The following is a 14,693-nucleotide window of genomic DNA, read 5'->3' on the forward strand; positions in this document are numbered from 1 at the left end:
GACCGAAGGTCTCTTCTCCAAGTGATGCCAGACCATTCTATCCTCTGCTACATATGGAACTGGAGCCATGAGTCTCTCTATGTGTGCTCATTGGTTGGTGTTTTAGTCCCTAGGAGCTCTGGAGGGTTTGGTTGGTTGATAATGTCTTCCCATGGGGTTGCAGACCCTTTCAGCTTCTTCAGTCCTTTCTCTAGATCCTCCATGGGGTCCCCATGTTCAATCTGATGGTTAGCTGCAAGCATCCTCCTCTGTATCAGTATGACTCTGGCAGAGCTTCAGCGGGGCCATCTATATCTGGCTTCTGCCAGTAAGCACTTCTTGGAATCAGCAATAGTGCTTGGAGTTTGGTGGCTGCATATGGGGTGGATCCCCAGGTGAGGCAGTCTCTGGATGATCTTTTCTTCAATCCCCGCTCCTCTATTTGTCCCTGTATTTCCTTCAGTGGGTGCTTTATTATCCCTTCTAAGAAGGACTGAGGCATCCACCTCTGGCCTTCCTTCCTTTTGAGTTTCATAAGGTCTGTGAATTGTTTCTTGGGTATTCCAAGCTTTTTCAGCTAGTATCCACTTATCAGTGAGTACATACCATGTGTGTTCTTTTGTAACTGGGTTACCTCACTCAGGATGATAGCTTCTAGTTCCATCCATTTGCCTAGGAATTTCACGAAGTCATTGTTTATAATAGCTGAGTAGTACTCCATTGTGTAAATATACCACAATTTCTGTATCCATTCTTTTGTTGAAGGACATCTGTGTTTTTTCCAGCTTCTGGCTATTATAAATAAGGCTGCTATGAACATGGTAGAGCATGTGTCCTTGTTATATGTTGGAGTGTCTTTTGGGTATATGCCCAAGAGTGGTATAGCTTGGTCCTCAGGTAGTACTGTGTTCAGTTTTCTGAGGCACCGCCAGACTGATTTCCAGACTGGTTGTACCAGCCTTCAATCGCACCAACAATGGAGGAATGTCATGTTCCTCTTTCTCCACATCGTTGCCAGCATCTGCTGTCACCTGAGGTTTTGATCTTAGTTTTGATTCTGACAGGTGTGATGTGGAATCTCAGGGTTGTTTTGATTTGCATTTCTCTGATGGCTAGGGATATTGAACATTTCTTTAGGTGCTTCTTGGCCATTCAGTTTTCCTCAGTTGAGAGTTGAGAATTCTTCTAGCTCTTTACACTTTTTTTTTTTTTTTTTTTTTTTTTTTTTGGATAGGGTTATTTAATTGTCTGGAGTCTAACTTCTTGAGTTCCTTGCATATATTGGATATTAGCTCTCTATCAGATGTGGGATTGGTAAAGAGCCTTTCCCAATCTGTTGGTTGCCATTTTGTCCTCTTGACAGTGTTTTTTGTCTTACAGAAACATTGCAATTTCATTTGTTGATGCTCGATCTTAGAGCATAAGCCATTGGTGTTCTGTTCAGGACTTTTTCCACTGTGCCTATGTGATTCTTAGTACTTGGAGCCAAGCATCAGCATATTCTTTTTTTTTTTTTAATAAAGAATAACCAGATAGTACTTCTATCTAAATGTTGTAAATGTCAGCAGCTTTTGTGTATTATTTGGCTTGTACTAGCTATTTCTGAAACATTGCAACACAGAAAAACAAACCCTCCCCATAAGGTAGGGTCTAATAAAAGTTTAATTGGCTACAACATTGGCCATAAGGTGGTAGTTTCTTGGCTCAAGTTTAAATTTTCTGATATAAATGCAGAGTGCAGAGCAAGCGTTAGATACTGTAGTTAGAACAAGATAAATAGTCTATGCAGTTATAATTGAATAGAGGCTGACTGGGGCGAATTATCAAAATAGCAGTATGCATAAAGCTGAACAAAAATTCAGTATTCAGCACATACAATTAATAATGCTGTTTTTAACACACACAATCAATAATGCCCAGCATATTTATTTTACCAGATTCCACAAGTATTATTTCTTGTCTTCACGTGGTAGATGAGAACATTGAAATGCCAAGTGTTTAACTCAGCAAATGTCCAGGTGGAAAGTGTCCGTGCTGAGATCTGAAGTGCGGCAGTTTGAGTGTCACATTTGCACCCCTGATCTGTGTGCACAGATAAAAGTAGGAAAGACGCACCCCAGCTGTATGTCTTCCTTCAGGCCCATACCACAACTCCATCAGCATCCTTTCCGTGCAGTTCTGGAGGGCAGGAAGTGGAGAAGGCAGAGCCGCTTACGTCCTTCGAGGGTACTGATTGCCTTCCATAGGCCCGTCACACTTAAGGTCTTAGGATTTTTAGTTAAGTTTTTAATTTACTTGGAAAAATCACAAACATTTAGCCTGTAATACTATGTAAAAGGAACCAGATTAAGCATGCTTTAAAAAAAAAAAAAAACGTGGTTTTTGGTTTTTATTATACTCAGATCTTAGTTCTTCAGACTGGGATTTTTATTTTATTGTTATTTGTTTCCTTACCTGTTTTTGGCCAGTGGTTCTAGGGAAGGCATTGTGATTCTCAGCTCTTGGGGAAGGACAAAAGTTTGTATACAGGCAGGATATAGGGGTTGCATAACCCACCTGTGAGAACTATAGTCCTCTCGGATCACCCCGTGATAAGAATATTGTTCCATTCAGTAGGACGGAAGCCATAAAGATCTAAGAACACCTTAAAGGTTCTGCCGCAGTCTGACTGTGTTCAGAATCAGATTTCCAGTCCCAACCTTGGGAGAGGCATTTGCTCCACTGGAGACTTCTTTAGTCCAGAATTTCCTCTTGAAATGTAATTTGCAGAGTTGCTTTCCAGTCTTATCGATGCAGCTGACATTACTGAGGTTGTTCGCCTTGTCTCCTGAGTCCCATCAAACATTTCCCTTGTTGTGATTGTGTTTGTGTTTGCTTCTGGGTGAGGCAGTGTAGCACTAGGGAGATGTGAGGTGAGTACCCCTTTGTTGTTGCTAGCTTAGTTTATGAAAATTATTGAAAAATTTTCATACCCATAAGTAAATTGTCAGGATACTTTGAATATATTGAGATATATAATATGTAATAGTGTGCTTGTTTTTATTATTTAGAAAATGATCTGTGGCTTTCACAAAACCCTAGCAAATAGTCTGTATTTCCCTTCACCACTCCAGTCAAGACCTGCAGTTGCCCAAACTGATACAGGGCCTTACAGCAAACCCATGGCATGATGTTCTTCACATTTAAAGATGGTTGCGGTATCACAGATTTGCCTACAAGTTGAAGTTGATTTCCTTATGTAACTAATTGATTTCATTCAGTTAATATTTTGACATCTATCATGTTTATATATGTTTATGTACAAAGAACTTGAATATTAAATATCTACATATATAGATATTATATAGATATTATTATTATTAATTTTTTTTTTTTAGAAATGAGAGATAAAATGAGAAAATGGCGAGAAGAGAACTCAAGAAATAGTGAACAAATCATGGAAGTGGGAGAAGAGTTAATCAACGATTATGCGTCTAAGCTGGGGGATGACAGTAAGTGTCCAGGCATTTGCAGGCTCGGCATGTCGGCGTCATGACTGTTCACCTCAGTGTGTCTTTACTCACGTTTACCTACCAGCTAGTTTTAGAGGCACCGCTCTTTCAGGAGACACGAAGGATGGTTCGTTAGTTTAAGGAGGATTTGCAGGCATTGGTTGCTTTCTGTTGCTGTGACACAGCACCATGACCGTGACAGCCAGTAGAAAAGTCTGAGCTGGCTGGTCTTATGACACGCTAGAGTTTTTATGAAATACGGACCTCAGCTGAGAAATGTCCCCTCCGGATTGTCCTGTGGCCAGGCCCCTGGTGCCTTTTCCTGACTGACAATGTGTATGGGAGGATCCAGTTCACTGTGGGCAGGGCTCCCGCTGGGCTGGTGGTCCTGGGTATGAAAGAAGTCAGGCTGAGCAAGCCACTAAGCAGCCCTCCTCCATTGCCTCTGCCCTTCTCGGATGATAAATTTAAAGCTGTAAAAGGACGTATACCCTTCCTGCCCAGACTGCTGCTAGCCATGGTCTTTACCACAGCAACAGAAACTCTAGCTACCACAGTATTTTTGGATTAACAGTTCTACCTTAGAGACCGTAATGGTGACAGGAGCTGAATCATGAATTCAGGCTTTGAAACCTCAAATCCTGCCCCCAGAGATGGACTTCTCTAGCAAGACCGTGTCTCTTAGATCGCCCCAGACAACTGGGAACCAAGTCTTCAAGTGCCAGAAATTGAAGGACAGTTTTACTAAAATCACTGCAGTAGGAAAGCTATTAAACATGCACTTTGTTTGAAAGGCTCACAGAGCTGGTACGTTTGGCCCAGTGAGTGTAGATTTCAGAATGGTATTCAAATGTGGTCAAAATGTATTTTTTAGAGAATTTTATAATTTAGTATGCATTAAATATTTATTATTATTTCAGAAGATTTTATGTTGTTGAATATGATGCATTCTTAAGTCTAAATTTATTTATTTTTTTTTTTTGGTGTGTTGAATATGCACATTATCTTTTTTTTCTGATTTTACTTTATTTAATTTTTTTTTTTTTTTTTTTTTTTTTTTTTTACACTCAAGATTTTATCCCCCTTCTGGTCCACCCTCTGTCTGTTCCACATTCCTCCCTACCCCACCAGACCTCTAAACTCCCTGGGGCCTCCAGTCTCTTGAGGGTTAGGTGCATCTTCTCTGACTGAACCCAGACCCGAGAGTTCTCCACTGTGTATGTGTTGTAAGCCTCCTGTCAGCTGGTGTATGCTGCCTGGTTGGTGGTCCAGTGTCTGAGAGATCTCGGGGTCCAGGTTAATTGAGACTGCTGGTCCTCCTACAGGGACACTTCCTCCTCAGCTTCTTCCAGCTTTTCCCTAATTCAACCACAGGGGTCATCAGCTTCTGTCCATTTGTTGGGTATAAATATCTGCATCTGACTCTGTCAGCTGCTTGTTGGGTCTTTCAGAGGGCAGCCATGATAGGTCCATAGCCTCAGTAATAGTGTCAGGCCTTGGGGCCTCCCCTGGACCTCAATCCCACTTTGGGCCTGTCTGTCACTGGACTGCCTTTTCCTCAGGCTCTTCTCTATTTTTTTCCTGCAATTCTTTCAGACAGGAACCATTATGGGTCAGAGAGTTGACTGTGGGATAGCAACCCCATCCCTCACTTGATGCCCCGTCTTTTTGCTGGAGGTGGGTTCTATAAGCTCCCTCTCCCCACTGTAGGGCATGTCATCTAAAGCTCCTCCTCTGAGTCCCTAGAGTCTTCCTCCTGCCTCCTGAGGTTGCCTGTTTCCATTCTTTCTGCTGGCCCTCAGGGCTTCAGTCTTTTTCCCCTACTTAACACCTGACCATGTTTTCTTCTTCCCCACGCTGTAGTCTGTCCCACACAGGATATTTCCTTCCTCCTCTTGTGATTGCTTTCTTCTCCCTCCCAAGACCCTTAGGCTTGTTAACCTTTTTGAGTTCTGTGGACTATATCCTGGGTATTTTGTACTTTTTTTGGCTAATATCCACTTATTACTGATTGTATATCATGTGTGTCCTTTTGGGTCTGAGTTACCTCTCTCAGGATGATATTTTCTAGTTCCATCTATTTGCCTGAAAAACTTAAGAATTTTTATTTCTAAAAATAATTTAAAAATAAATAAAATAAGTAATAATTAATAAATAAAAATAATGTTAAAATAAATGTAAACAAAATAAATAAAAACAAAGATAAAATAATTTAAAAAATAAATAAAATAAAAATAATTAAAAATAAATTCTAGAAGTATTTATTTCTAAAAATGTTAAAATTAATAATTTTCAGTAATAAATAATGTTTCTGAAATATTTGACAGTAGAAGAATTTATTGTTTCTGTTTGGGAAATTCCTACATTTTTTACATTCAGGTTTTTTTCCATCTTATGCATCTAGTTTGGATCATATATGAACAAGTGATGATTGCAGCCCTAGACTATGGTCGGGATGACTTGGCATTGGTAAGTATTTAAACTAATTATATTTACCCTGTATTTGTTTTATGAGTTATAAATTAGTAAGTAGTAGAGTTTACTGAGTGCTTCTTTAAGTACAAGGCTAGGGCTGTAACTCAGTGGTAGGATGTTTGCATGGCTTCTAGAAGGTTTTGGGTTCACTCTCTAGCATCGTGCACACAGAAAATGAATAAAACACCCATACCAGCAAAACAGTAAATGAAACTACATCTACATACTTTGGGACACAGTAGAAGCTCGTTAGACCATTTTTTTCAGTGGATTATTTATGAGATGTCATTGCAGTTGCTCAAGTCGTTATTTTGTTTAACCCGTTTTGTTTTCAGTTTTGTCTTCAGGAGTTAAGAAGACAGTTCCCGGGTAGTCACAGAGTTAAGCGGTTAACAGGCATGCGATTTGAAGCTATGGAAAGGTAAACGTTTGCAGTGAACAATGTAATTCCACCTGCAGATGTGGAAGCCACATCTATAGTTCATCACAAGCAGAAGGGCTTGTGTTCTGAGCTGTTTGACATCACAGTGCTTCTCAGTACAAACCCATTCTAGGAAGCAGCATTTGGCATAAAGTATAATTCATTTCCCACATTTTCTAGTTTGACTTGACAAACAAATATTAGGTCTTCTCAACGCTATTCCTCTGAAATAAGGATGTTGTTAACTTGATTGGCCTAGAGGGACACACACGCACACTCATGCACACACTCTCAAAGTACACAAAATACATGAGCATCATTTAGATCACAGGTGTTTAACTCTTAGAAAAAGAAATCTGTTTTGAAAACTACATTTAGCCTAGAAATCTAGAGAAGAGCTGGTGTGTTTCACTTGAAGCGCAGGTGGGGACCCATGTGGACCTGAGTTGGAGCATTAGAAACACATCTATGGAGAAGTCCAGGAGGGGTTGAGAGTTTGTGTGACTACAGTGTAAGGTGAGCTGTAGCTTTTGGCTCGGACTGAAGCTAGAGATACCAGGCAATTAAAGGCTCTGGGCCACTAATGTGCCCTGTAAATGGCTCTCTACTGAAAACATGAAGAAAGCGTTTAGGTTATTAAAACAACAGCAACCCTTCGACTTATCTGTAAAAGTATTCTATTATATTTGACTGTAGCCTAACGAAGAACAGTTTTTGAGCCTCCTATACTATTGTTATGAACAACAGCAGAACATGGAGGATGTAATTAAAAAAATAGAAAGTAGACTATCAGTAACATTTTAGATGTAAAGGGAAAAGATAACTGTGAGTTGGTTTTCTGTCTTTTATGGTGAGTTGTTTTCAAACTAAGAAAACAAAAAACAAAGACAAAAGAAAAGAAATAGTAGGTTTTGGTATTATGGCTATCAAACTGAATAGGAGCAATTTGAATATATGTTCTTGAGAGAGGTGCCCATGGCGGTCAAACTGGAGACTACAATTAGCCTTTCACTTGTTGCCTGTATGGGTAGGAAGGTCGGAAGCGTCATTACTATAATGGACAGTGAGAAATACCAACCAGCGCTCCCTGTGCCTGGGTGGTTAGGGGTTTTGAATGTATATTGGCATTTTAAAGAACCTATCCTAGGGCTTTCCTGATCATCAGACACACAGAAATGAGTTGGTCCATGTTTCTAACTCTCATCTGTTTTGCGCCTTGAATATGTGTGCGCACGGCACTCATGGATATTCAGTCTGCTGAGTCCAGTGCACGCAGTACCGAAGTGTGCTGCTGCTCTGAAATCTTTCCTCTTTATTTCCCAGGTCTTTCTACCTTCAGTTTCTCTCATGCATTGCGTTTCTGCTTTCTCTGCTGCAGTTTATGACTTTAATGCCACAGGTTCAAAACTAAGAAAACAAAACAACCACTCCCCACACACATACAAATAACTATCTTTTAGCCTTTGTGTCTAGTTTTAATCATTACATATACATGAAATTGATGGTTTTTGTGGAAGGTTTTTCTGTACATACTTTATGATTTTTGTTTTCTTAAATATAGACCAAATATACTTTTATCATTAAATGAAAATAGGAAGACTTGCATAGCAGTTGTAAGTGAGTTAGAGCCCTACTAAATATTTTTCTGTATTAAGGCATTTAAGGTAATGATTCCTGATCTATCTTTCTTTTTAAATAGATATGATGATGCTATACAACTGTATGATCGAATTTTGCAAGAAGATCCAACTAACACTGTAAGTTTTTTTGTTTTTTTTTTTTGTTCGTTGTTTATTGTTATTGCGGTTATTTGAGTAGAAAGGTTGCATTACTCCATGATGGTTCTCAGAATCTAGGAAGTGGGGGTAAAAGTGGAGATCATGACAAGCCCACCTGTTTCATAAAAACAAAGCGAGAGTAAACACTGTTAGTTTGTGCAGATGAATACAAAGAGAGCAAAACTTGATTTTTAAATTTCTAATCTCAACCGTCTGAATAGCTTGTCATCTGCCTTAGAAAAAAATTATTTAAAAAGTACCTCTTTGGATTGGAGAGACTCTCAGCCGCTCTTCCGGAGAACCTAGGTTCAGTTCCCAGTGCCATGTAGTGACTCACAACAGGCTGTAGTTCCAGTTCTAGGGGATCTGATGCCTTCTTCTGGCTTCTGCAGACACCAGACATACAGATGATACACAGACGTGCATTGCGTGCAGAAAAAACACTCACATACATAAAACAGCATAAATCATAAAGTACCATTTTCTGTTGCTAAAGTACTGTATGAGTACTTAACTCTTTTAAGAACATACTGGCTTCCTCTGCCATTTAGCCATATATTAAAAAAAAAGTAAAATCAAGTTTCTGAGTTTCCTATGCTTTTCATATATAAGCTAGTATGACTGGTGAGTAATTTGTTTTGTGGAATCAAATATGGTACCTCTGCTTTAGTTTAAGTGGGGAGTTTTCTTTTTTGAGAGGAGTAGCTTCTTCTTTAAACAACAACAACAACTGTCGTGCGCCCCACTTCCCGCTGGCAGGAACAGGATTCTTCTGTGAATAGCCGTTATTGTACAACACTCTGAGCAGGGGATCCCACGTGGAAGGAAAATGCACTGCTTATATATGCCCAGGAGACTCGTGTTGCTACCTGATTGGTGCGCCCTCCAGTAACTCATTAGCATGCCCCAAGAGCGGGCTGTGACGTCTGTGGCACATGCGCACTATGTCTCTTGGGCTCTGTTTGCTGAGTCATGGGCGGGAAGCCGGCGCCATGTTTGGGTGCTGCACAAACGGCTCTCAACAAACAACAACAACAACAAAACATTTATTTATTTCATGTATGTGAGTACACTGTCGCTGTCTTCAGACACAGCAGAAGAGGGCATCGGATCCCATTACAGATGGTTGGGAGCCACCATATGGTTGCTGGGAATTGAACTCAGGACCGCTGGAAGAGTAGTCGGTGCTCTTAACCACTGAGCCATCTTTCCAGCCTCAAGTGGGGATATTTTTCATAAATTACTCCACTTAAAGGTAAAATCTGAGGATATAGCTTAGTGATAAATGTCTGTGTAGACATCATTTTCATCTCTAAGACCACATACAAGAAAGAATTGGTGGTTTATCATTTCATATGACTTTATCTTTGTCTTGCTTTTGATATTGTATGGATTTGTTTTTGTGTGTTTTTAAAGGCTGATTAAAGGAGAAGTCCACCTTTTTTTCTTTCAGAGTATGGGTGAGGTGACATTAAATATCCCAGTAGTTAGACATATTGAACAAGGTGAATGCTTTAAGGTTTCTCGAAATATTATCATATCTTCCCAAGCTCCTCTTTTCTTTCCCAGATATCTCTTGAGTATTTCCCATGACATGGCAATAAAACCCAGCTCTGCGCTTTCACTCTTGGGAATTAGTAGACTAGGCATTGACGGGGAGGACAGAAAGCCATTCAGGATTTAAAATGAGCTTATCTATGAGAAGACTTGACCTTAGGATTGGACGGTTGAGTTGCTGTTGAAGGCATCACTGCATCTTATAAGGCACATTTGATGCATGACCTCAAAGGCAAACGTTCCTCATTGTGTAGTACTTATTTGACCCTTTTGTTTTGTGCTTCTGTGTTCAATGAAGAAACGGATCTGCAATCTAGTTTTAAAGACTCACCTCATTCCCACACATTCATTGTTCCTTCAAAAACATGGAATGTTTGCATTTGGTGCCAGACAGAGGGCACATTAGATACAGTGTTGCCTTGTCTCTGCCTCTCCAGGGCTTCATTACATGACAGACATCTTTGAACCTTGAAATGGATTGATTAAATTTGATTCTTTTGTGAAGTTCTATATGAGTTTTGACTCTGAGAGGCTGTAAAGAAGGAATGTCGCTTAAATGAAAGAGTGGATTGGGGAAAGATATTAAACCCCAAGTGGATGGCATAAGGTTTCACATTATTAAGTACAAGGCTTCCTTCCGTAGGGAAGGGAAGGATATAATTACAATTAAGTTTCAGACTTTTGAGGAGTGGTGAAAGGGATATTACCTAATTTTTATTTATTTATTTTTTAAGTTTTGGATACTCACATTGAAAACTATAAATAGTAAAAAATGATACATGAGGGAAAAGTAAAATCCATGCCCCTGATGAGCTCATGTCCTCCTCCCCTTAGGTGTACCCCTTGATTTACTCTAGTTTGCTTTCAGGAAGCTTTCTTTCTTTCTTTTTTTTTAAAGCACAGACAAGATGCATACACGTGAATGTCTCTGCGTGCACCTGTGCATGTGTATGCACACGTGTTTATCATTGGTCAAGTACTTAAGTTTTATATTGGATCTGCTGCCTCCAAGCCTTTAAAATCTAGAGTTTGGGGAGTGGCAAATTGTGTTTTACTGGGTATATGGTAATCCTTTCTTCTGTTTCTAGAGGTTATTTCTCTGCAAGCAATTTATTTTTAAAAGACGTGTCATGTCTTCCACAAAACTTGCTACTGCTTAGCCCAATCATGTATAAGCTTTCAAATGATATGTAACTAGGTTGATGAAGATTTACTTATGATCTTAAAATGTAAAGCTCTCTCTCTCTCTCTCTCTCTCTCTCTCTCTCTCTCTCTCTGTGTGTGTGTGTGTGTGTGTGGTTTGTGTTAGACAGGTTCTTTAGTGTTTTATCATTGCTGTAATGAAACACCATGACCAAAAGCACCTTGGGGAGGCAAGAGCTTATTTTATTTATACGTCTATATTTCTGCTATCATTGAAAGGAGTCAGGATAGGACTCACATAAGTTGGGAACATGGAGGCAGGAGCTGGTGCAGAGGCCGTGAAGGAGTGCTACTCACTGTCTTGACCCTCATGACTCCTTCAGCCATCTTTCTCATAGAACTCAGAACCACTAGCCCTGGGGTGACCCCATCCACAGTAGTCTGGGACCTCCCCAACAATCAGTGCTCTTCTAGGCTTCCCTGCAACCTGATCTTATGGGGGCATTTTCTATTTTTTTAAAATAACTTTATTAAAAAAAACAGAGATAAATGTACAGATTTTTAAAGCATTTTTGCATAAAACTATATGAATATATTTTTGTCAGTACTTGATTTTTTTTAAAGGTTTGATAGTATGCATAGAAATCTTACTAGTTACAATGAGCATAAAGTACATGTAAAATAAAATGTAACATGGAAATAGTCAAAGTTTTCTTGGTGTGTAAAGATTAAACATATAAGGCCAAAAGTGGCAGCCTCAGTCCTTCTTAGAAATAAATAAATAAATGTATAGCACCCTCTCAGAGCATGGTACACCTAGATCTTAAGTCATTAATAATTCAAGAGCTAAGAATATAGCCTTGTGGCAATTCTTGTTACTTAAAAATCATATTTAGTGGGGGCATTTTGTCAATTGAGGCTCGCTCCTTTCTGATGACTGACTTGCTTATGTCAACTTGACATAAAACTCGTAAGCACAGTAAAAGGCTGAACTGGAGGTCCCTTTGGCTCTGGGCAGCCTTGGACCTTTAGTCCTCCTGTGTCAACTTTCCAGGTTTGGGGATATACATGGATTCCATGTCCTCTGAATCAAAAACAGCTTGCAGGAACATTTCTGTTCACATCCTGTTTACCCTATGCTGGCTTTCCAGTGTTTTCTTCCCTTTTTATTATTTGAAAACTGGTATGAGAATATCCCATATGCCCTAGTGAGGATACAAAAGTATGTGTATTATATTTTCTAAACAGATTTTGCCTAGAAGAGTGAATTCTCTGAAGCCAGGTAATGAACCTTATTTATTCGGTTCCTGAAAAGAAAATACATAATCAGATACAGGATGTATTATTGGCCAGTTTATTCATTTTTGAACAGTAGAGTGAATTGTTTGTGGTCTGTTGTATTTCTAGTAGAATCATTTCCGCTGTGTACATAGCTTCTTCAGAACTATTATTATATTTAATAATGTATCACGATTGTTAATTTGGAATATTGGTTTAGGGTGAGGGATACATTATTGGAGTTAAAACAGGCTAAAATTCTTAAAGGTGTGTGTGTGCGAGTGTGTGTGTGTGTGCATGTGTGTGTGTGTGTATGTGTGTCTGTGTGTGTGTGTGTCTGTGTGTGTGTATGTGTGTGTGTATCTGTGTGTGTGTGTATGTGTGTGTGTCTCTGTGTGTGTGTGTCTGTGTGAGTGTATGTGTGTGTGTATCTGTGTGTGTGTGTGTCTGTGTGTGTATGTGTGTGTGTGTATCTGTGTGTATCTGTGTGTGTGTGTGTGTGTCTGTGTGTGTGTGTCTGTGTGAGTGTATGTGTGTGTGTGTATCTGTGTGTGTGTGTCTGTGTGTGTATGTGTGTGTGTGTGTGTGTGTGTGTGTGTGTGTGTGTGAGAATACACTTAAGTACCTGTAGAGTTCAGATGCATCAGATCACTGTAGCTGGAGTGACAGATATGGGTGCTGGGAACTGAACTCAAGTCTTCTTGAAAAGCGACAATTACACTTAAGTACTGAGCCATTTTTTCAGCCCCTGAAATTCTACTTTTTATGAGGATAAACATTTAGGTGCTACAGTTGATTGAAAGATGACATTACTTATTTAATGTGTTCTGGTTTTATTAATTCTGTTGTAGGTAAGGCGTATGTATTTAGAATATTAATGTTATATTTTCTACCCTACCACCTTAGAGTAATGTTTAACTGTCTTCCACACAAACGTGTGCTAAGCGCCTACAGATGGCTGGAGGTAAATTGAGGAGAGTGAGGTGAAGTGTGGTGTTTCTTGAATATTTGCTGAGTCCTCTTGGTGCTGAGCATTTATGTGTCTTCTGATCATTATTACTGTAACCCTGTGGTTTCTGTCAGATGCACAGCTCACTGCTGCACACCCTCCTTCCGAGTCTCTCTGCAGTTCTGAGTCTCATGCACTTGACTCCGATCTTCCTGGGAAGCACTTCTTCCCTTAGCTCATGCATCCCCTGGTCTCACACTCTTTCTCTATTCCCAACAGGCTGAAAACTCCCGACACTTAGCCAGGACAGGAGTCAGGTCTTTATTACCTGGTATCGTTCTGCACATTAAAAATTCTTAAATATTTGTTTGATACATTTAGTCCAGTTCTTTGGCTGTTTTCAGTCAGGAAAATAAATCTTGTATTGTATTTTTGTATTTTCAATCAATTTTGACCAGAAATGAAGATGTGTGTGTGTGTGTGTGTCTGTGTGTGTGTGCGCATGAATAGTGTATATGTTTGTTTTCCAATTATAATCCCAGCAAACAAATAATTAGAAGTATAAAATAAAGTTTTTCTGGGATCACTGTAGCTTTACAAACTACTGTGCACTTGGTGAGAGACATCAGTGTTGTTCACGGTGGAGACGTTCTTCTTGTCAGATAACTGAGAAAACCAGTTGCAGCATCCCGAGGCGTTTTCAGGACACCTCACCTGAGCCTCTGCACAGAACATCTTCACCATAATTCCAGCTGTATCATTTGCTGTTCCTACTTGTTCTTTCGCCATGTAATTTGTAGTTTTTTTTTGATTTCTATATTTTCAACAAGTTTTCCCTGTATTTGCACATTAGGATTGTGCTTACTTTATCCCTGTCCTGTGTTGGATCAAGGTCTAAGGGAGCGAAGAAAGACTGTGGAGTTCTGAGTCTCACGGGAAGCTGTGGTACAGCGTGGCTGTCACTCACAGTGGGGCCTGCGCAGTTACTCCTTATGTGCTCACACTCCGAGCAGTGCCTCTGTTGGCAGGCGGACGATCGTGGAGGGAGCCAGACTCGGGGCAGGGAGGAAAGGTGATAAGTTACAGGGGAGAATCAACGTGACATTTAAACTTAGAACCTAGACTCATTGCTCTATCGTACTGCATATGGAAAAATAGCTGAATTTTAATTCAAATTTAACTTTCAAATAGTGCTGGATTATTTAACTTAAAGTCATTTTATCTCCTCAAAGAAATCCGTGTCGTATCCAGGGTAGGTAATATTCCTGTGATGCTAGGACTTAGACTGAGACAGGAGGATGAATTCAGTGCTAACCTGAGCACTCTTGTCTCAGTAAGTAAGTAAGTAAATGAGAGATTGGGTTGGGGGTGGATAGAGGGCGGAAACGAGAGTGAATGAATTTGGTTATGCCTCCTTTGTAGTAGTTGAGATAAGGTTCCTACTGTGTAATACTCTCATAATATCATTTTTTTATTCATTCATTTATTTATTTACTTTTTTGCACTCCAGATTTTATCCCCCTTCTGGTCCTAGTGGCCTTAGGACTTGACTCACTTTCAAAGCTTTAACGTGAAGTTTTTGAGATTTTCTAAATTTTATATTTATTTTGATGCTTTTGTTT

At 39.6% G+C, this 14,693-nt stretch overlaps 1 protein-coding gene across 1 annotated transcript in view; it reads left to right on the forward strand.

Annotated features, from left to right (window-relative positions):
* The window catches only part of EMC2 (ER membrane protein complex subunit 2), a 33,727-nt gene that overhangs the window by 4,235 nt on the left and 14,799 nt on the right, over positions 1 to 14,693 (forward strand). The window contains exons 2-5 of the mRNA XM_080909353.1: positions 3,357 to 3,470; positions 5,875 to 5,939; positions 6,281 to 6,366; positions 8,066 to 8,123. Of these exons, the coding sequence (XP_080765479.1) occupies positions 3,357 to 3,470; positions 5,875 to 5,939; positions 6,281 to 6,366; positions 8,066 to 8,123 (323 nt within the window). The remainder of the gene's footprint in view (positions 1 to 3,356; positions 3,471 to 5,874; positions 5,940 to 6,280; positions 6,367 to 8,065; positions 8,124 to 14,693) is intronic.

Source organism: Micromys minutus, assembly GCF_963924665.1.
Source record: "Micromys minutus genome assembly, chromosome: 33".
In the NCBI taxonomy this organism is placed as follows: domain Eukaryota; kingdom Metazoa; phylum Chordata; class Mammalia; order Rodentia; family Muridae; genus Micromys; species Micromys minutus.